The sequence below is a fragment of the Typopeltis vanoorti genome, chromosome 12, assembly GCF_054136105.1.
Source record: "Typopeltis vanoorti isolate ZY-2024b chromosome 12, IOZ_Tvanoo_1.0, whole genome shotgun sequence".
NCBI lineage: Eukaryota > Metazoa > Arthropoda > Arachnida > Uropygi > Thelyphonidae > Typopeltis > Typopeltis vanoorti.
The window spans coordinates 20,046,734-20,070,892 of record NC_143560.1 but is presented as its reverse complement, the minus strand read 5'-3'; the positions used below and the strand labels follow the sequence as shown (position 1 = coordinate 20,070,892).

The window sequence follows — 24,159 nt, the reverse complement described above, 5'->3', positions numbered from 1 at the left end:
ATGAACTATTGAAAGATGTGATTAATACGTCAAGAAAGGATTGGCAAAAAAAGTCTCACAAAACGTTATGACTTTGTTGCAGTTGATATCATCCTTTCTGAAAAATGTGATGATAATTGTCAGTACATTTTTCAGATTGATATTGGTTATGAATTATAATTTGTAACCAATATTCAAACATTCAAAAAATTTCATTTAGCTATCACCTGATAACTAAATGAAATTTTAAGCAATATTATCTCTCTGTTTACATTAGTAATCAGAACTATAGAATAACACGTGTCAGAGTAAAGTACTTTTCTTATCATGTAAATAATTCATCTTATGTATCATAAGACATCATCAGTACAATTATCAAACAACAATAGCGTGCATACTTAAATTGGGATTCCTATACATATACAGTTGCTTGTTCATGGATTAAAACTACTGAGCTGAAATTAAAATTAATTAAATTAAAACAGATAAATTATTTAATACAACTGAGGATAACAATTTCCCATACTTTTGGAATAGTAAGATAGTCATTGCAATGAAGATTAGGTCTATGAAGTAAGGCTTCAGCACTTTCTTTATATAATTGTTTATGTTTACATATGGATGCATGTAGTAGTTGAGCATTTAGCCAATGGATCCTATGGTTAGCATTTCTAATTCCATGTTGTGCAAGGCCAGATTTGAAAGATTTGATAAGACGGATATGATTGTGATGTTCAGAGATGGTTTATATATAGATTTTCCTGTTTGTCCATAGTACGACAAGTTACACAAACATGGTACTTCACATATGCCAGGTAGCATCAGTGGTGAGAGTTTGTCTTTTGGAGAAAGTAGCAAGTTGCGAATCTGGTTGATGGGTTTATAGGTAGCAATGAGTTATTTTTTCATAATTTTTGCCAAATGTTCAGAGATGCCTTTAATGTATGGTATAGGAGTCCCATGGGCTTCCTTGTCTGAGTTGATCTGCAAGAGAGTGGTTAATTATTTTTGGGGTAGTTATTGGATTATATCCATTTAATAAGGTTATTTCTTGGTAATTTCCAATTCTTGTTTTGGAGATTCTTGAGAAGAACAAATCTTGTGTGTTCTAGATACTAAAGATTTTATGCCATGTTTTTTAGATGGCTGGTGAGCTGATATATTATGAATATAACGACCTGAAAAAGTTGCTTATCTGTAAACAGAAATGGATCCATCTTTTTGACGCTAGATGTGTACATCAAGAAGAAAATACCTTTTGATACATGAAAGGAAATAACTAAATATAATAAATGAGATTCATTACATCAAAAGGATTATCAACTTGACAGACATGGGTTTATATGTTTTGAAGATAACAGGATAGTCCTTGTTACAAAACTTGATTGTGCCAAAATAATATATAATTTAGAAAGCATGTTCAAGATGAGCTACTAATAAGTGAGTGTAGAAATATTTATCAAATAGCTAAAGCATGAATAAAATCAATAATGAAGAAAATGCGTCAAATAAGTTATGAATTTAAACTGTTATATATGTGGTAAGACAGCAAACGTGATGGCAATTTTGTTCAAATATTTTTATTCAAATCATCATCAGATTTAAGACATAGAAAACTTATTATGAGCTTGCTGCATTGGTTCACTAAATGATATATTAACAATACATCATTAACAAGATATTAACAAGAACTTAGTAGGGATGAAGAGTAGTAGGGAGTAATTTATTTTGTTTATTTGTCATGAGGGTAAGATTTGATAGGATCATTTCATGTTTATTGTGTTGGATGGTTTCTCATTGCACAGGATTCAGAACAATACAATTTGGTTTAATTTTCAGAAATTATGTACGTGGTTTAATCCTTTATCCAACTGTAAGCAAACAAAGTTTGCACCTGAAGCACTTTCAGGACTGGGGCAACTTGTGGTAAGGGTGGTATGACTTCACATCACTTGCCTTAGTATCCCATAATGCAAGGCACATCTCCTTACAGACATGTATAATGCTATGCATTATGGGAAGGGTCACTACACAGACTGGTTTCGACCTGTATTGAGGTCTCATCAGTCTGGGTAGTGACTCTTCATATTATGCATAGTATTATACATGTCTGAAAGGAATGTGCTTTGCATTATGGAATACTAAGGCAAGTGATGTGAAGTCATACAACCTTTACCACAAGTTGCATCAGTCCTGAAAATACTTCAGGCACAAACTTTATTTGCATACATTGGATAAAGGATTAAACCAAGTATATAATTCTTTCGTATCTTTCATTTATAGTATAACCAAGTGGAAAAACTTTCAACAATAAATCTAGTTAGGATAAAATTTAAGAAGTTTACAGATTCATTTTCCTTGTATTCACTAGAGAAATTTAATCTGTGGCTAAATATGTTCAAAGAATTAAATAGCTGTATGGTAGCCTCATTCCCAGTATATAGACCATTGTCCACACATCTACTGCACAGCAAGAGATGACAATGGATACAGAAGGGGATAGAAATTGTGTTTCCTTATGGGCAAGAAAAAGTTAGAGTTGGCCACTTAGGAGGTGATGGGAAGTTTCACCTGGAATGTTTTAGACCATGGGAAGACCAAGGCTGTATAAATTCATCGTAATCCCCCACTGGGGGGGGGGGGGCTCAACTTGTCCTATGGGACGGATGAGAAGGATAAGATAGGATAGATAAGAATACCTGAACTATTGCTGCCATGTTACCTACAAATTCCATTCATTTGCAGAAACTGAATATTTAAAATTAGATAGTTCACTATGCCAAAATATGTTTTTCATCAGATGAGAGATGAAATAAGCAGTTCCTCATCTCTCATCGGATGAGTGATGAAGAAATGTTTTCTAAATATGAAAAGTTTTGTTCATAAATATCTGAATTGTTCAAAATTAATTAAATTGGTCAAAATCATTGTTGATGTATTTAACATGTTCATGTCGTGGTGAGAAGAAACTTCTCATTGATCTTGCAGTAAGACAACAATGCTCTCTCATACTTCCTGTTTATGTATCAGAAGATGCACCACATGCTGTTGTGGGTAAATTATTATTATTATTATTCAGGCCTCTATGGAAGCCTGAATAATTATTCAAAGGGAGGTCCCCCCTAAGAAACACAAAGTCTATCACACCACTCCTTAAATTCATTGACCGTTCTCGCTCTCACCACTCCATCAGGCAATGCATTCCACGGTTCAACCACCCTCCATGCAAAGAAACCACTCCTCAGCCTCTTGCTCACAGTTTCCTTTCGTAACTTCCAGGGATGGACTCTTGTCATCACTCCTTCCCACTGTTCAACCAAGCGAAAGAACTCCCCCAGTGTCAACCCTGTAACCACTTCTCAACAGTTTAAAAGTCTCAATCATATCACCTCTCCTTCTATCCACCAAACTCTGCAGTCCACATTCCCTCAGCCGATCCTCATAACCAAAATTGTACAGTCCTGAAACCATCTTTGTCATCTGTCTTTGTATCCTTTCCACAGTTAATTTATCCCCCTCAAATCCTGAGGACCAAATCTGGGAACAATAGTCTAAGTGTGGTCTGATCAGAGACTTACACAACGGAATGATAACCGTTTTATCTCTGCAGGTCAGTGTCCTTCTCATAATTGCAGCAATCCTCTGTGTTACCTTCACCACCTTTGCAATATGTCCCCTAAATTTCAGGTTTCTATCAATCATCAACCCCAGATCTCTTGTCTCCCCTACTTCCTCCAGTACAACTCCTTCAATAGAGTATACAGCATCCCATCGATGTTTCCCAAACCTCAAGACCTTACATTTTCCTTATATTGTTTAACCTTTATAATTGATATAAAGGTTAAACAATATAGGTCCTAGTACTGAGCCCTGTGAGACCCCACTTGTAACCCTCTGCCTCCTTGAAACTGCTCCACCATACACAACTCTCTGATACCTATCAGACAACCAATCCTGAATCCAGTTGACCATCCAGATCCATGTGCTCCAATTTAAATATCAGCTTATCATGTGGCACCCTGTCAAATGCCTTCGCTAAGTCTAAGAAAATTGCAATATATGCCTTTCCCCTCATCTAATGTTCTTGTAACTTTATTATAAAAGGCTAGCATATTGCTAAAACTAGAACGCCCTTTCACAAATCCATGTTGACTCTCACAGATAACATTACTCTCATCTGCCCAATGCTGTATATGGTCCCTCACTACTTCCTCCAAGATCTTAACAACTACTGATGACACACAGACTGGCCTATAATTAGACACTTCCAGTCTGTTATCACCCTTATGAAATGGCACTATCTTACTTTCCTTCCATTCACTGGGCACCTTTCCTGCAGCCAGACTTCCATTGAAAAGCCAGGTTAAAGGCACTGTCAGTTCCCTAGCACATTCTCTCAAAACTCGTGGTGAAATACCATCCAGTCCCAAAGCTTTACTGACATCCAGAGTACTCACTATTTGAAACACCCCCCCCCTCCTGTACCACTAACCCTCGAACCAGCCCTACCCTCTAGCATTAAAACTGACTCCTCTAGGATGAAATACTCCGATTCATTGAACAATTCCACTATGTCCTCTGCATCAGTCACTCTATTCCCATTTTTATCCCACAATATCATTCTTCCAAAGTCATTCCTCCTCCTACTGACCATATAGCTAAAAACTTCCCTAGGATTTTCTTTGGATCTTAGGGCCAATCTCCTCTCATATTCCAGTTTTGCTTTCCTTACCACACTAGTCACTCTTCTGGCCTGTGTCTTATATTCTTCATGCATCTTCTCTTCACCTGTCTCCTTATATCTCTTCCATAGCCTCTTTTTCGCATGCAATTCCTGTTTATTGTTTGTCATCCACTTTACTCCAAATTGTGTCCTCTTCTTCCCTCGTGGTATACAACTTACCACTGATGCTAACAAATATTCTTTCACAATTTCCCACGCACTGATGATATCCCGGCCTTCCAATTCCTCCTTCCATGAAACTTCCCGAAGTTGACGTCTAAGACTATTATAATCACCTGCATTATAATTCCACATAGGTTCCCGTCTCTTTGATACTCCTGCATGTCTATTCATTTTCCAAGTCAAAACCATATGATCACTCTCTCTCTCTCCCCAACTGGTGGGAGAGATGTCATCTCAGTTATTATCAACTCTTCTGATGCTATAACCAAATCCAAAACTCTTGAACCTCTTGTTCCCTCTGTTACATGTTGCCTAAGACATTTGTCCCTCAAGAATTCTAGAAATTCCATTCCCCTATTGCTACATGCATCTTCCTCTCTCCATTTTATACTACTGTAGTTAAAATCTCCCATAACAATCATTCTTCTTGCACTTGCCAAACTTAACTGTCTAAACATCTCCTGGTCCCCATCCTCTGTGCTCCTGGGTCTGTAGCAACACCCCACTAAATATCCTGTCTTGCCTACCTCTACCTCACACCATATGCTCTCAAAATCATTTGCCTCACTTCCTTCCAAAGCCTCCACTCTTAGAGGACATAGGTCATCACTTATCATAAGCAGTACCCCACCACCACGCTTTCCCCTCCTATCCTGACGAAAAATGCTGTACCCAGCAACTTCTATTCCTGTTATTATATCCCCTTCTGTCAGCCACGTCTCAGTGATCCCAATAACTTTTGACCATGCTGATGCTATCTGCGCCACCAATTCCTCTCCCTTATTCCGGATACTCCTGGCATTAGTATAAAGCATATAAATGCCATTGTTTCTATACCCAGCATTATCCCGTCTAGACTCCACTGGGCTCAGTGTTACCTGACATTGTCTCCCTTCTCCCAAGTATCCATTCCCACAAGAGGCCACCCCTGCTATCATCCTCCCTGGGACACATTGACACGTTTAGAACAGCAATCTCTCCAGATGCCTACGTCCTTCCTCATTCAAATGTAAAAGCAGTCTCTCGCATACAATTCCTCTCTTTCCTCAAATGCATTCCAAGCATCCACATATACCAGTCCTCACTTGTCACACATTCTAGCTATTATGTCATTCAATATTACTGCTCTTCTGCTCAGTTCGTCACTATCATACCTAGGCAACACACACACCCTATTTTTCATCTCTCTGTCTTCTTCCGTACAGCCTCAAGCAAAAATCTCATATCTCTCGCTGCCCGACTTACATTACCACTCAAGTCATTTGTTCCTACCATCACAATCATCTCATCCAGCCTTTCACCTCTCTTAATTGCCGTAGCCACCGTTTCTATTATTCCTCCTGGCAAACACTCCTCACGCATCCTATCTTGAACACCATGGATAGGATACATTATAACTCTTACCATTCCATCTCTCCTATTGTTTCCATTCTCTCCTCTTCTTTCATTCCCATAGGTCTCTCTCATTCCCTCTCCTCTACTGCTATTCTCTCTTCTAGCATTCCCATACCTCTCTCTCCTACTACTGTTTCCATTCTCTCCTCTTCTAGCACTTCTATACATCTCTCTCATTCCCTCTCTCCTACTGTTTCCATTCTCCCCTCTTCTAGCACTTCCACATCTCTCTCTCATTCCGTCTCTCCTACTGTTTCCATCCTCTCATCTGCTAGCATTCCCATACCTCTCTCTCATTCCCTCCCTTCTACTGTTTCCTTTCTCTCCTCTTCTAACACTCCCAAAATTCTCTCTCTCCCCTACTCTGATTCGGCTTGCATTTATCTCTTCCATTCTCCTAATCTTATCTTTCATACTTCTGCTCTCATTCACAAGACATTCTACCTGCTCTTTCAGCTCATCTATCTCCCTCTGCAGGTCAGTCACTCTTAATCTAAATTCACTCTCCAAAACAAAACCATCTCCTAAATTTTCACACTCACTCACGCCTTCCACACTATCAACTATTATTTTCTCATTCATATATTGGAAGAACGACGGTACACTGCGCCCTTCGATTGGAATAGGCCTAAGTTCGATTCTCGTCGTGACGGGAGGAATCTTTACCTGGACGATTTCAATCGAAGGTGAGTTAGCCAATCTCATACGGAGGTAGCAGGGTTTTTCTCACGGAAACTCGGGTTTTTCATCCAGCGTACAGACAAATTGGCCCTTCAGAACACATGCAATTTACAGACAAAAAATACTAGTTGTGGTAGTGGTGGAGGTGGGCAGTAGATGGCGTTGATGGAGATGATTCGTAGTAGAGGTTCGGTATAGTAGTTGAGACAGTTGTAGGTGTCCTCCCACGATGAGTCTTCGGACTCCTTGGAGGTGTCAATAATAATAATAATTTTTCTTTTTTCATTCTCTCTTATCACACTACTTGTCTTCCTACATTCATTCCCCGTTCCTGGAGCAACAATGTTGGATATTGATATTTCAATTGCACTTATTTCCTCCCACTGCCTGCATTTTGCACAGATACGTTCTCCGCTCTCTTTCACAAGCCACATATCCAATTCCTGAGACGCATACATGCTGCAAGTACTGTATGCCACAAAGTCCCTTATGATACTGCTTATAATAGTTCTTAAATGGTGGAGGACTTGGCGATACGCCACTTGTGACTGCAGCTGAATCCGTTATCATTCCTTACTGCTGAGTGGCGTAATCGTTAATTATTCAATTAATAAATTCCGTTAAATAAATAAGAAAAAAGTACAAACAATTACAAACAAAACAAAACATTTAAGTACACTAAATAAAATGAAATATAACTAAATACAGTAATGAAAACTTAGCTTCGTTTTGTCTTCCACCATGATGCATTCGATTCGGATGGTAACCAAAATATATTATGGGAAGGAAGGTGTTTGCTAATAACATGTAAGAAAGTTTTAAAGCGAATAAAAGTTGAGCAGCGCTCAGATGTGAACTGTAGACTAAAATACAGAAAGATTATTGAAAAGAAAATGAAAGAGTTTGAGAACAGGAATCAAACCTTGGAGATTCAGTGGCAAACTCTGAAGAAAAGATTGATTGATTCTGCCAGAGAGGCATGTGGTGGGGTTGTGTGCAAGGATAAAAAAATCAGAACTCCCTGGTGGACACAGGAAGTTAAAGAGGCAGTGAAGGAAAAGAAGAAAGCATATCAAAAAAAGTCAGCTTTTACTCTTACAGAATACAGAGACAAATGTAAGAAGGCTAAACAGTGTGTAAAACTATCTAAACAAAAGTCATGGGAGGACTTTGGCAAGAATATAGAAAATAAATATCAAGAAGGTGGCAAAATATTCTGGAGGTTGTTGAAGAAGCTTAGGAATGGAGGAAAGACTGCTGTAAAAGGAGTTAGAGATGATAAAGGTGACATGACAACAGGAGAAAAAGAAATCCTTGAAGTATGGAGTAAATACTTTGAAAAACTGCTAAATGAAACAAGCAGTGATGACAGCACAGTGATAAAAAACACTGACCAGGCATGCAGTCAGGAATACATATCCATACTTGAAGTAGAAAATGCCATCAAAGGCTTGAAATGTGGAAAGGCAGCAGGAGTAGATGATATTCGACCAGAAATGCTGAAGTATGGTGGTATAAAAGTCTTACAGTGGCTGCACTGCATAGTTCAGAAAGCCTGGACAGAGGGACGAATTCCCGATGATTGGAGTAGAGCTCTCATAGTACCCATATATAAAAAGGGAAATAAAACTGAATGTGAGAATTACAGAGGTATTTCCCTTCTGAGTGTTCCTGTCAAGATCTATGCAAGTATACTCGAGAAATGGTTGAGAAGAATTGTGGAAGAAAAGCTTGGTGAAGAACAAGCTGGATTCAGGTCAAATAGAGGCTGTCAGGATCAGATCTTCACTTTACGACAAATAGTCGAGAAAGCATGGGAATATAACAAAGATCTGTATTTAAGTTTTGTCGATTTGGAAAAGGCATATGACAAGGTGCCAAGAGAGAAGCTATTCAAAACGCTGCAGTTATATGGTGTCAATGGGGCATTATATCAAGCAATACCTAGCCTTTATTTAAGTTGTAAATCAGCAGTTAGAATTGAAGGAAGTACAGGAAGATGGGTTAATGTTAAATCTGGTGTGAGACAAGGATGTACATTATCGCCTCTGTTATTCATTAACTACATGGATCACATTATGAAGGAAAGTGGTATTAAACCTGATATCAAAATTGGAGATGTTAATGTCAGCTCTTTGCTTTATGCGGATGATGTTATACTTCTAAATAAATCCGCTACAAGTCTGCAAGATTCTCCGACTAAATTGAATAGCTGTTGTAATAGATATGGTATGAAGGTCAGCAATAAAAAGACAAAGACAATGAAAATAGGCAGAATCATTGAAAATGTCAACTGGGTTGTGAATGGAGAAGCTGTGGAACAAGTAAAACATTTCAGCTACTTAGGCACGATTTTTACTGAAGATGGTAAATTAAATATAGAAATAGACAACAGAATCAGCAAAGCTGGTATGGTGGGAAGTCAATTGAATAAATTCATATGTAATAAGAGAGAAATTAGTCGGAACACTAAATTAGCTGTATACAAGACAGTGTTCAAACCAGTTTTAACTTATGGATCTGAGAGCTGGGTCAGAAGTAAAACACTTGACCAAAGACTAGAGACCGCAGATATGAGAGTCCTGAGAAAGATTAGAGGTGTGAACAGATGGCATCAATGGCAATATCATATTAAAAATGAGGATATTAGGAAAGAACTTGACATTGTCAGCATCCAGGAATGCGTTAGCAGAGCTAATCTCAGGTGGTATAGTCACTTAAATAGAATGGGAGAGGAAAGATTAGCAAAACAAGTGTTCTCTGCCAGGTTGGCAGGAAAACGACCCAGAGGAAGACCAAGATATAGGTGGATTGATACGGTACAAAGTGCCTTAGACGATAGAAACATAAGATCTGATAATGTTGGAGTCTTGACAAGTAACAGACTGATTTGGAGGAAAATTGTAGATAGGAAGTTAGTAATGATGTAAATTTTTCATGTAGTACTGTCATATCCTGTACACCCCTTGAGGGTACATGGCAGGAATTTGATGATGAAGATGAAGGTGTTTGCTTGGGATGGGCCATGTGAAACCGATTGGCAAAAATATAAGGGAAAGAAATGGTGTGAAGATAAATACTTTCATTAAAGGCAAATGAATTACTAATAATTTACAGTTGTGATATTGTGTGTGTGTCCAATAAGCTGCTGGAGTGGAACGAGTTACATGTGATCCCATAACCTCTAGACATGCATGTTTGCATTCACGACATAACTAAAAAACTTATGAAGAGAGAGAGAGAAAGAGATTTGTTTGCAAAACATAATAACCAATAATAAACAGCAGATGTATGCACTGGTAGCTATAGAGAGGAATTATCCAATGCACTAATAACGTTGATTAGGTAATGAATCCACTTTGGGTTGGCACGTATACGTGAGTTTATGGAACAGCAAATCATCTTATACAAATCGCTGTGCTTGCTATGTGCATTCATTTTTATTTTTATTTATTTATATTTCACTTTGTTTTCTAAGAATTTTATTTTATTCACTAACGATCAGTGTACACTTGTTTACATAGTAATGTGTACATGGCATTCTTTGACCAGTATAAACATATTTCAGGATGTGTATAATTCAAATAAGTAGAAGGATTCTGAAAATTTTTTCATTTCTTCCTTGCATGTGGGAATATATTCCTCGGATTTCATTCTCTATCTGGAATTTCATATTTCTGAGTGGAAGACTAGCAATGATCTGCACATGTGGGTTTCTTGTACCATAAATTCCATAAGGTTATTGGAAAAAGATGAAGAGTACATTTCAGATGGATTTTCCACATCAAGATTGTTGGTACAATCACCAACATGGATTTGATGGATCTTCTCCACTGAATTTCTGAGAGCCTCAGTAGCTCAGTCTGTATAGACGAAACCTTTTTAGTTGGAACGACCTGGGTTCGACTCCCATCCATGATGTGAGTAACCTTTATCTGATCTCTTTCGATGAAAGGTAAGTTAGCTGGTCTCATATGGAGGTCGTGGTGGTGGGGGGTTTCACCTGAAACTTGGGTTTTTCATCCCTCAAACAGGCAAACCGGCTGTGTGAACACACAAACAGATTACAGTCATGAATATTGCATCCCTTAGGGGATGCAGCAGAGGAGTGACAAACTGGCTGCATTAATTCATCGTAATCCCCACTGGGGGGGCTCACCCCGTCCTATGGGACGGATGAGAAGGATAGGATAGATAGGAATTCCTGAACTATTGCTGCCATGTTACCTACATTCATTTGCAGAAACTGAATATTCAAAAAAGTTCACTCTGCCAAAATATGTTTTTCATCAGATGAGAGATGAAATAAGCAGTTCCTCATCTCTCGTCAGATGAGTGATGAGGAAATGTTTTCTAAATATGAAAAGCAATTGTAATAAATATCCAAATTATTCACCTATTTGAAAATATTCTAACTTCATCAGGTTTTCTTCTTTTTTTTTTTTTGTCAGCAGTTTTACCTTTCAATAATGGATTCCCACACCTGCTAATATTTTGTTGGATATAGGATAACCAGACAAAGGATTCATCATAATGTGACTTAAATTCACTGCCTCTGCACTCACCACACTTTGGCAATCCATTCCAATCGCCTCCACACAAAAAACCTACTCCTCACCCACCTTGTTCACACCATCCTTATATAGCTTCCGTGATGGCTTTTTGTTTCTCCTTTCTCCAAGCACACACCTGTCTCCGACAATTCCAAGAAGAATTTAATCAACATTAATCTGGTAATTACTGCTTACCAACATATACTTCAATCATGTCTACTTCCTTCTCTTATCTACTAGGCTCTTCAATTTGGATTCCCTCAATCTGTCTTCATATTCAACAATCCGGAGACCCAAAATCACCTTACTCAATTTCTCTGAACCCTCTACAATATCTCTTCATTCTTTTGAAAACCAGGCAAACTAAATCTGTGAAAAGTAATCCAGGTGCAATCTGATCAGAGCCTTATACAATAGAATCATAAGATCTTTATTTGTAGATGTTTGTGTTGTCTGCATCACTGCCATAATCTGCTGTGTGGTCCTCATAATTTAGCAAAATGTCCCTGAATTTCAGGTCCCTATGCATCATCACCACCAGATCTTTCATCTCCTCCACCTCCTCTTAGATATCCCCCCACCAGCATTAGAGCCTGCATCCCACCTTTACTTCCCAAATTTTAAAACTTTATGCTTTGCTACAGTGAATTGATAGCCTCAAACAGTCTAGCACATTCAAGCCCTTTCCGATGTCATTTACATGCAAATTAAACAACAGTCCCAAAACAGACCCACTGCACATATCGGCAGAGACTTCACTTCTACGATATTGCTCGCACATACACAACTTGCTGGTACCTATCAGACAGCCACCCAACTCTCATCTGTTCCAATTTGATTATCTGTACAACTAAGTGACAGATGTACTAATACATCTGTCACTTAGTTATAAGTAAGCAGATTACTTAAACACAATCCTCCTAAACTATACCCATGGAGTTAACTCAGTTCCGAATATTGGTCCTCACAAGCTTCTCTAACACATTGACCATTCTTAGGCTTACAAAGTGGAACAATTATGCTCTCATTCAAGTCCTTTGGAACTAGATCCACTTCAACATTCATGTTAAAAACATATATGTCAAAGCTATTGTTAACTTCTTGAAACATTCCCTCAAGTCATCACATTTACTCAATTCCTTATAACCCCCTGTTCACTCACCATCAGTACCTCTTCTCCCCTTCCAAGTGCACCAAACTTCTGCATGATGTTACATGCACAAAGATGAAATACCATTGTGAACTGCATATTTAACATATCTACCATATTCTCCTCAGTGTTTATTATTGTATCATAATCACCCTTTCTTCTACTGGCCACTAGGATTTCTACTGCACTTTTGCTATCCTTTGCAAGCGAGTCACTTTTCTTGCTTGCTCTTTGTACTCCTCATGCAACTGAATATTCCACTCATCTTGTGCTGCTTCCATAATGTCTTCTTCCAAACTGCATGCTTCACCTCATCATTTGACCATTTCACATCTATTTTATTTGACCTCCTGGCCGTGGGAATGCATTCAGACACTGCCTTACTGCCTCTAACAGCCCCTCCCAGTGGGGCACCTGTTTGTGTTAAGGGGACCTCCCAGTGACAATACTGGCCCTTTTCATTCTTCCTCCATTTCTTTGCTTTTCTTCCAGTATTCTTTGCTCTACTTCTCCTGAGTCTCTTTTACTATCCTTTCTTCCAGATCACTATCACTGGGATCCAATGTCCTCCTGCTGAGTCTGCCAAGCTGTGTGACCCATGGATATCCAGAATGATGGATCCCGGTAGTCTTGCACTACTTTGGCCTCTGCTTCAGTAAAACAGGTGGTTCTGAATAGTATGGCTAGGATCAATCGGCTAGTGAATCAGCAGTGTTGCAGTATGTCTTCAGGTTCAGGATCAAAGACTTGCTGTGGTGCTAGTATAGTGTCTTGGGTAGCCATGGTGTTCCACCTCCAAACACAGTCAATGCTTGATGGTGAATGGGCATCCATGTGTGGCTCAATGGTGGGTGGGGAGCTCTCGTGCCAAACCAAAAACCCCTTGAGCATGAATTCTTCATCCTCAGATGTTTCAGTAGCTCCAAGAATATCCCAACCAAGTATTGATACTTTAGATACAACATTTGTTAACAGAAGTAAGAAACAGAAGATATATGATACTAATATAAATGTATACCAGTGTTTTTGATCATCCAAGCAACAGGTGAAAAGCAATAGGGAAAATGTCCCTCTTTTTTGGAAGATCTCTCAAAACGGTTAATAAATTATGTTCTGGTGATATCCTTATGGAGACATGTCAGCAACATTCTGAGAAACTACTGAGGGCAACATCAAAGGGTGGAATACCAATCACAGTAACACCTCAGTTCTTGTAGAGGAGTGATGTTAGAATGGGATGTACTTGATGTTCCATGAGGAGATATTTTCAGAGTTTAAAGATCAAGGAGTGACAAAATGTGAGGCACATCCTGATATGAAGGGATGGTCAACATATAAAAAAGCAGGATATCTGTTAGAAAGTATATCCCTAATTCACTAAGATGCTTTAAATGTCAGAAAAATGGGCATGCTCAAACTGCCTGTCATGGCTCTACCACTTGTGCTTGATGTAGTAGTAAAGAGCATGATAACAAATTTTGCTCTGCAAAAAAAAAAAAAAAAGCCTAATGAATCAACTATCAGGGAGATGATCCGGCTTTCTCCCATGCATGTCAGAAACAGAAAGTGAAAAAGAAATACAAAAAATTTAAACAGAACAAAATATATCAGGATGCAAAAAGGCAGTGAACACCATTACATCTGTTCTGAGATTCTCTTAGGCTGAGAAAATGTCAACAGCATCTCATATTCCACTATCCAATAATTTCACCATACCTGAACTTCATGATTGCAAGTTCTTCTCTGTTGAGCGCATCAATCACATGATCTACTGTCTTACTTCAGATGTTGAAAGTTTATTTTTCACTTGGTTAGAGTATAATAAATTTAGTTTAATCCTTTATCCAAGTGTGAGCAAACACAGTTTGCACCTGAAAGTATCCTCAGGACTGGGGTAAGGTGGTACAACACCAGGACACTCTTTGCAAAGGTGGAGCAAGCTACCCAACACTCCTTACTCAGTATCTCCCATAATGCAAAACACATCTCCTTGCGGATATGTCTAATGTTATGCATTAAGGGAAGGGCCACAACCCAGACTAGTTTCGACCTTTATTGAGGTCTCTTCAGTGGGAGCCAGGCCCAAGTGGAGATACCAGCCAGAAGCATTAGCAGCTCATCTCTACCTATAGGAGTTGCCAAATGGTGTGCCACCCTTTTTTAATAAATTACTCTGGATTTAGAGAAAGATGTTGAAAGTTTATTTTTCACTTGGTTAGAGTATAATAAATTTAGTTTAATCCTTTATCCAAGTGTGAGCAAACAAAGTTTGCACCTGAAAGTATCTTTCAGGTGCAAACTACCCAACACTCCACCTTTGCAAGGAGTGCCCTGGTGTTGTACCACCTTACCCCAGTCCTGAAGATACTTTCAGGCGCAAACTTTGTTTGCTCACACTTGGATAAAGGATTAAACTAAATTTATTATGTCTTACTTCAGAGACAACTCCAAATATGGCTCCATTCGATAAGAACACACTTGTAAAAAAATTATGGCAAAGATACACAAGAAACCCCCACAGAAAAAAAGGAATACTTTGGAATCCACTAAGTAAATTAAACTTGCCATCTGACTGACATATAAGATGCATTGAACACTTTACCAGAAGAAGAGATGGACACTGGCCGCATACTTTCCAAAAACAATTGATAAATATCAGCCTGACAAAGGTAAGTCCTCAACCTCCTGAAAACTAGACAAGTCTACAAAGCCAAAATAAGAAATTTTTTTACATTGGAACTGTCATGAGTTTTGCCAGAATATTGATAATATCAAGATTCTGTTGCAGAATCACAAAACTCTGTTTCTGCCTACAGGATGCATATTTAAGACCCTGCCTAACTACTAAGGAATTTCACTGTTGTACTTAAGGACAGAACTGTAGGTGGTCCTGCTAATGGAAGAGTAGCTTTCCTAGTATGAGGTCATATCATTGAACGAATACCTCACAACAATGACTGTTCCCTCTTGAATAATACACCCAATACTTTCTTCCATATGTCTATCTACTCATATTCTGCAATTGATCTTATAATCTGCTCCCTTTCCATTCTTCCACTGATCACGTGGGATGTCCAAGAGAAGTTTTTTTTTATATGGAAGTGATCATTTTCTTGTTTTTCACACAATGTCTTCACAGTGTTCTCCTACATAGATGCCCATATAGAAAATGGACCAGGCTGATTGGAACACTTTTTTCCATCCTGCAATACTAATACAGTCAATCAAACACCTATCAATAAAACAGTAAAGTATGTAACAGACTGTACTGTCCAGGAAGCAACAGCCTCCATTCCAAGAACATCATCTTGATTTCTACTTTATCCAAAGCCCTGGTAGAACCTAGAATGCCAATCAGAAAAGAAAAAAAAACATAACATGGGGTATATTTCATAGATACCCCACAACAACAAACTAGTGTAAAAATTGTTTGGGATAAATTCAGAAAATGAAAGGTAGACATAATACACATCATTGTCTACTTCAGACCATAATGGATGTGTTGTTGCTGAATATGCCGATCCCAAAGCTACTGCAGACACTTTAGAAGAAAATTTTGCCAGGATCTCAGCAACACTTCCATATCCCCTGAACTTTTAACACTGAAAGAGTAGGGAGAGAAATAAAGACTACATTTTTCTACCAATGGACTTGAGCCAAACAATTAAGGAAGCACTAAATAGAGATATTTTACTCTCTCACCCTAGTGCAGTAAGGCCTGATGACATTCATTATGAAATGATAAAACATCTACAGCAGTACCTTGCTATCCAGGAGTTTGCTTTCTGTGGTCAACCCGAGTCCAAAAAATATTAAATGGAAAATTCCAGAAATAAATGATTCATAATTTTTAAATTGCACACCATTCTGAGTAAATTGAAATCTCACGCCCTGCTCTGCCCTGCACAAGACGTGAATCGTCCCTTTGTCCAGGGTATCCACGCTGTACTCTATATGTCGCTTGTCCATTAGTCACTTAGTAGCTGTCTCATTTATAAGATGGATTGTTGCAGTATTGCGGTTCCTGTGTTCAAGTATCCCTTATTTTACTTAATAATGGCCCCAAAGCCCAACAGTAGTGATGCTGGCAATTCAAATACGCCAAAGAGAACTCGTAAAGTACTTCCTTTAAGTGAAAAGGTGAACGTTCTCGACTTCACATGGAAAGAAATAAAAATCGTATGTTGAGGTTGCTAATATTCGATTCACATAACTTTTATTACAATATATTGTTATAACTGTTCTATTTTACTATTAGTTATTGTTGTTAATCTCTTACTGTGCCTAATTTATAAATTAAACTTTATCATAGGTATGTATAAAAAAAAACATAGTATATAAATATATAGGATTTTGTACTAACTGCAGTTTCAGGCATCTGCTTGGGGTCTTGAAATGTATCTCTTGAGAATAAGGGTGGACTACTGTACCATTATCTTCTATGGATCTAATTCTCTAAATATACAACAGAATACTTGCAAATGAAAAGTATTCCAGATTTTCAGTATAAATCAGTTGTCAATGCTATCCCAAAACCAGGAAAGGATCTAACACTAGCAAATAATTATAGACCTATTGCTCTGATGAGCTGTCTTTGTAAGATATTAGAGAAAATTGTTAATGACAGACTTCTCTGGTATTTAGAAAGCAACGGTGTTCTCTCTAATATACAATGTGGCTTTTGTAGACATTGTTCAACTTTAGACCATTTGGTCAGTTTAGAATCTTGTATTAGAAATGTATTCCTGAAGCAAAACATCTGGATTCAGTTTTCTTTGATATGATAAAAGCTTATTACACAGCCATAGCATATTAAAAGACCTCTATAACCTAGATCTCAGAGGACATCTGCCTGCATTTATTAAAAACTATTTCCAGGCAAACTTTCCAAGTCAGAGTGGGAAGTACACTCTCGGCCATATCACCAAGAAGGGTGTTCCCCATGGCTCGGTCTTAAGTATGACACTTTTTGCTATCAAAGTTAACTCAATCACTGAACACTGCTTCCTCCCACTGTAGACAATAGCCTATATGTTGATTTCAATTAACTGTTAATCTCGTAACATGTGGGTAACTGAAAGACAACTTCTGCAAAAAAGTGATTGTGTTTCTCTATGGGTTCTTGGTAATGGGTTCAGGTTTTCAACAGAAAAAAGTGTCTGTGTACATGTCTGTCGAAAATGCACTTTTCACTCAGATCATGACTTAAGAATGGGATGAACTGTTATTCCAGTAGCAACAGAAACAAAGATCTTGGGACTCATTTTTGACAGAAAACTTACATTCCTTGCACACATTTGTCAACTAAGAGAAAGGTGCAAGAGAGCATTGAATCTTCTTTGCATTCTATCCTCCACTGAATGGGGGGGGGTGCTGATTGATCTTCACTGCTTCATCTTTATCATGTGCATATACGTTCAAAGCTAGATTATGGATCTCAAGTCTATGGTTCTGCAAGGCAGAATAACCTGAGATGGTTGATCCCACCCATCATCAGGGTATACAGATAGCTATTGGATTTTCGTACATCACCTACTCAAAGTCCTTATGGTGAAGCAAATGAACCAGCTCTATCACTTAGATTGAAACAGTTGTCTCTTAATTATGCCCTGAAGATAAAGTCTTTTCCTGATCATCCTACATAGACTAGACTAGACTAGTCTCTTTTCTCTGCATTGGGAAGCTCAAAATCACACAAGTCAGACTGTCATATGTCCTTTTGGACATATGACAACAGCTTATGTCAACAGCTATGAAAGCTGTTGACATAAAGGTTGACAACATTGCCTATACCAAACATAACAGCATCCCTCCACAGCAGATTTTGCATTCCATCCTGCAATCTCTCACTACGTCAACTACAGAATGGTCTCATACTCCATCTGTCTACCTGCAATTGTTTGAAATGCAGACAGAACAACCCAATCTGATTTCTTGCCCATTTATACTGATAGTTCAAAAACTAACACCTGCGTTGGTTGTACTTTATGTTTTTATCTTCAATCAGATCCAACCTGACTGTAATTATACAGCAGAGTGGCATGCCATTCATCTTGCACTGGTGCACATAAAAGAAATCCACTACCATGTGTAATTTCTACAGACTCATTGAGCTCTTTACAAACTACCTCCTCTCCTTGTATAATCCACATTCAGTGCTGTGTGAAGTATTATTACCTGTTGTACAAAGTGAAAGAAAACCTTAATTTTGATTTTTAGTTGTGCTGTATTCCTAGCTACATTGGAATTAAGGGAAATGAGACTGCATTTTCAGCTGCTAGATCAGCTCATACTTTTCAAACGTAGCATTTAACAGTACCATATACAGACTACAGACACTTTATAAGATGAAAGTCAATTGCCCAATTGACTTTCATCTTATAAAGTGACATTATCATGGCAGGAAGCATTGACAAATTACACGACATTAAGCCTAAAATTAAACATTGGCATTCTAGTCAATATAGAAAGAGAAGAGAGGAGGTTGCTCTTGCTTGGCTCCACATAGGTCACAGTCACTTTGCACATTCTTATTTACTGAGGGCTAATGACCCACCTGTGTGTGTGTGATCTTACTTAGTGATGGAATGCTAGCACTCTACATGAGAGGAGCGAAATTTTTACCTATCTAGCCAAGCCATATACACTCAGGCAGATGTTTCAGTCTCAGGCAGATTGCATGATGTTTGGGGTATATATAGGCAAAGAAGTTCACTGGCATCTTTCTTGAAGAATATGAAAACTGTTGGTTTAAGTTTATTGGATGCATACTTAATCCAATTACTTGGTATGACCCTGCTCTGAATCTAGTTTTTAAACAAAAAAAAAAAAAAATTATGCACTGAAATGTGAATTCAGTGCTAATTTATTGAGATCGTTGTGATTTTGTGCTGGGTATGCTAATATATTATACATGACAACCCCACACTGTTTCAAAATTCATAAGAGGAAGGTCAAATCTCTGCAGTCTATCGAACACTACACTACCAGCTCCCCCCCCCCCCAACATTATCGCTCAAACATTTTGTTTAACTGCATGCTCTACAGTGCTTCTGAGGACTGAAAACTGTTCGGTTGTTCAGAATAACGACTGAAATAATTAGGACCGAAAGGTGGGTGTACTGCATGCATTCTGCTATCTGATTTGATTCTTTTGTAATAAACTATTTCATCGTGGTGAGAAAATAATCAATTAATACTTGTCGAATATGAATAATAATCATGACAACCACAGTAAGTAAATCAAAATGACAGTATATACAGTAAACAGGTACCAATTCTTTGCGTAATGTTTCACGAATTTGACAGTGAGGACGTAAAGTTAAATATTTTTCTATCATAACACCAGAAGGAGAAATAAGATTAATGCTCATAGGTCGTCCGTCGAACGAACTTTATTACTTTGGATTGCATATTACCTGGACACCTTAGAGATGTGATAATATGAATGCAAATATCACATATATAAATTCCATTTCTGCAACGTGTTCATTCTATATATCATACTCACCGCTTTTTCTAAATGCGACTGTGCTAAATCCGTATTTTTAGTGTAATTCAAAAGAATGTTTCCCAACTGAAGATGAGTACGCGCTTCTACTTTCTGTGAAGGTTTTAAATTAAATATCGCTACAAGACACTGAATACAGTTACGTATATTAGGTGGATTTGTTGTCCTAAATTCTTCTGCTAAAGCTAGTAATGCCAAATAGCAAGCATCCTGAGTTGTCGCCATAGTCACACTTTAAAGCTTGTAAGACTTAACAATCATAACATAACTAGTAGTACCCTCTAACGGATAGCAACTTCCTTTGGTGGCATGCTCAAGTGCGTAAACATTAAGCAACTTTCAAAGCAATGCTAAGAGCCTTTCCAAACGGGAAACTACAGTTCCAAAAGCTGTTCATCAACTTTCTGCAAAAGAACATGACAATAGTTCCGGGAAATGGTGCATAGGAAAGCAGTTGTCGTAATGAGTAAACAGAATAGACACTGTTAACAATCAGAAAGAAATATATAGCAGATATTTTTTTGCTTCATCGCCATGGTCAAGGTGCACCGTTCCATGCAACGGGTGACGTGTTTGTAGCGGGTATAAATTGAAGGAATATGATACCTCCAAATCAGTGCAACTGTGTATGGGTGAAGTGGCTGCAAAAGAGAAACTGACGAGTTTGAAAAAGGCGCTATGATAGGATGCCATGTTGCAGGCCTATAAATTCTGCAAATTGTTGAGAAATCTGGTCCATCTCACATCAATAATCAATGATATTATACCATACTGAGATCGAAGTGCATGGAGTCATCTGCAAGTGCTATCCACAGTGGACGACCCGCCACACTCGCCTAAAGTAACCGTAAGGAGCTACAAAGGGTAATATATAAAAAACCGCCATTCGTCGACTGGCAGGTTTTTTTACATATTATCCTTTGTAGTCCTTACGTCGGGCTGGAACACGAATCAGCATAAAAACATTCAGAGTCGGGGCTCACAACATGGGTTTTCCTGGTAGATCTGCAATATGCAAGTCCCACATTACCCAAACCAACATGAGAAGTCGTCTTCAGTGGTGCAAAGAACGTGTACATGGGACGTGAAATTTTGAAAAGCTGTGTGGAGCGGAGAATTACGATACACTCTCTGCCGAGCAGATAGACGGCATAACTTCAGTTTTAAATTCGGAAGTAGCTGTGTGATGGTATGGTCCTGATTTTCCTGGTTAAGCCTCAGAGTTTTGTTTGTGGTGTCGAGAGCATTGAACTTCAAGAGGTAGCTGAACATTCTGGACAATGCAGTGCTTCATATTTTGTGACATTTGAACGGAAATGATCATTATCTTTTTCAGCAAGAAAATGCACCATGTCATAAGGCTGCTGCTGTAATTGTCTGGTTTGTGGACATAAACATCCCTACATTTATTTAACTGGCCTCTGCAGTGTCCTGCTTTCAATCCTACTAAATATTTCTAGGATGATTTGGAGCGTTGGTGAAGTCAAGAGACATCAGACCCATATGGGACTTCATTACATGCATACAGAAAGAATGGTCCAAAATTCCCACTGATTGCTATCGTATGACTGTGAGAGGTATGCCCAATAGCATTGCTGCAGTCGTTGCAATGAAAAAAGGTCCTGCATCTTATTAAGGTGGGCGCCATGGATGTCTGTTTCTCACAGTATCATGTCCATTGACTTCTTTCGAATAGAGCCTGTGTAGCTCAGTGGATGTGGCGTTTGCACACAACGGCGCATGGCCGCATGGATGAAGACTTGATTTCGAGTCTAGTCGGCGTCTAGAGGAAATTTTTCTAAGCCTTTTTTCGATCGGTTCCCGAGATAGTCGATGTTTGGCAAGGGCAAGGGGGTTTTTTCTCCGAAAAACTCGGTTTTTTCGTCCCGTAAACTCAAGAAAATCGACCGTAGAACTCACATTATTTCAGACATTAATTACGAGTGTTACGGTTAGGGATCACGAGATGGCGGCACTTGTTGAGCCGTTCACTCTTCACTGCGTTCCGCTTAATTAGTGATAGCCGGCTATCTCTGATTGGGTACCAGTGGAGATTGAACTGCCCACTCAGTCTCCGAAAAAAAAGTTAGATAGGGCTGAAAACGGCCTCGCCTACTCCCAATATATACGGGAATAAAAAAGCGTCAGCTGATTTTTTTTAATATATATATCAATGCCAGATCAAACAACCCTTATATTCGACAAAAAGAAATTATCCTAAATGATCATGAAATGATATATGTCGTAATTCACATTTTAGTATAATGCCGCCCGCGCGGTTAGCCTAGTGGCCGTGCACTTCGCAACCATATGACTGGGGAAGGAATGTCCCAGGTTCGATTCCCATCGAAGACATGAGGAATTTGAAGATCTTCCTCAGCCATAGTCAAGTTAGCCGGTCTTGGGCGCGAGCAGTAGGGTTTTTTACGCCAGTTTATCTGGCGTTTTTTTCGCCCTGCAAGCAGGCAAACCGGCCCCGTGAACACACGCGGATTTACAGCCATAAATACTTAAGCCCCCCCCATGAGGGGCTGAACTCTCCCCTTTAGGAACAGGGGAGAAAAAGGGAGGAAACTCCATACGAATAAATAAATGAATAAATAAATAAGTTAATCATAATCACTGATTTGATGCAAGTTGATGAACCACTTGCATCATAGTTGATGCAAGTGGTTCATCAATGATACAAGGCGTCCAAAGGTATGAAACCTCCTGAACCACTTGCATCATAGTTGATGCAAGTGGTTCAGGAGGTTTCATACCTTTGGACGCCTTGTTTGAGACATTAGCTTCATCCCTGGGGCTTCTTTTGTCTGAAGCACCAACAATGTACCAAAGGGCAACACTACTGGCATGGGGCCACGCAAAGGCTGTCTCAGTTTCCCCTCCCTCACCAAGAATGGCAAGGCTGCAGGAGTGGATGGTGTCCTCCTTGAGTACTAAAACATCTCGGTCAACGAGCTCAAGTATGGCTGGCCATCCTTTTCTCAAAAATTATTATGACTAGAAATTTTAAGTTTATCAAATCTGTGACAGGCAGCCAAAATAATTGACGTGCCCAAACCAGGGAAAGATGCAAATGATGTCAAAAATCTATGGTCTATCTCCTTGTTTTTCTTCACCTTTAAGCTCTTTAAAAGAATTCTCCTAAAAAATTTCATCACTTGTCGAAAGAGCACTCTCGACTAAACAATCAGGCTTCAGGCTGGAAGAAGTTGCTGTGACCTGGTCCTGGCCCTGAAACCACAGATTGAAGCAGGCTTCCAGAAGAAACTTAAATCTGGAGCCACTTTCATTGACCTAACATCAGCTTATGACAGTCTGGATCAGGTCCCTCCTCCTAAAGCTAGGAAGTATTATAAGGTACAAAAACTTTCCAGCTTTTTGAATCCATTCTCTCCGATAGAAAGATTCGGGTCCATATTGGTGGAAAAAAGAATAGGCCCAGAATTCTTCACAATGGTCTCCCACAGGGCTCAGAGTTAGCCCCTTTACTCTTTAACATTTACGTGTACGATCTACCACATACCAGCTCAAGCAAGTATATACACCGATGACCTAGGCAATCCTACATCAATCTACCTCCTTTGCCAACCTGGAATGAACCTTGAACAAGATCTGAACTTTCTGGAAAAGTACTTCAAGCAGTGGTACTTGAAGCCAAATCCGACAAAAACTGTGTCTACTTGAATAATCAGAGGCAAATCGACACCTCAACCTTCCTTTCTATGGAAAAATGGTAGAACACGAGCCTCGCCCGAAATACCTTGGCGTGAGCCTGGGCAGAAGCTTAACCTATAAAAGGCACATCACCAACCTGTCCAACATAATTAAAACGAGAAACAGTATCATTTCCAAGCTTGCTGGGAAAACCTAGGATTGTGGCGCAGAAGTCCTAAGGTCATCTGCACTAGCCCTCGCACTCTCTGCAGCAGAATGCTGTGCCTCTGTCTGGGAAAGAAGTGCACACACTAAAATTATAGAC

At 38.9% G+C, this 24,159-nt stretch overlaps 1 protein-coding gene across 1 annotated transcript in view; it reads right to left on the bottom strand.

Moving 5' to 3' along the window:
- Positions 1-20,400, bottom strand: part of Mau2 (Mau2 sister chromatid cohesion factor) — a 299,360-nt gene extending 278,960 nt beyond the window's left edge. The window contains exon 1 of the mRNA XM_090401244.1: positions 20,175-20,400. Within this exon, the coding sequence (XP_090257370.1) occupies positions 20,175-20,399 (225 nt within the window). The 5' untranslated portion in view covers position 20,400. The remainder of the gene's footprint in view (positions 1-20,174) is intronic.
- Positions 20,401-24,159: the final 3,759 nt, after the last annotated feature.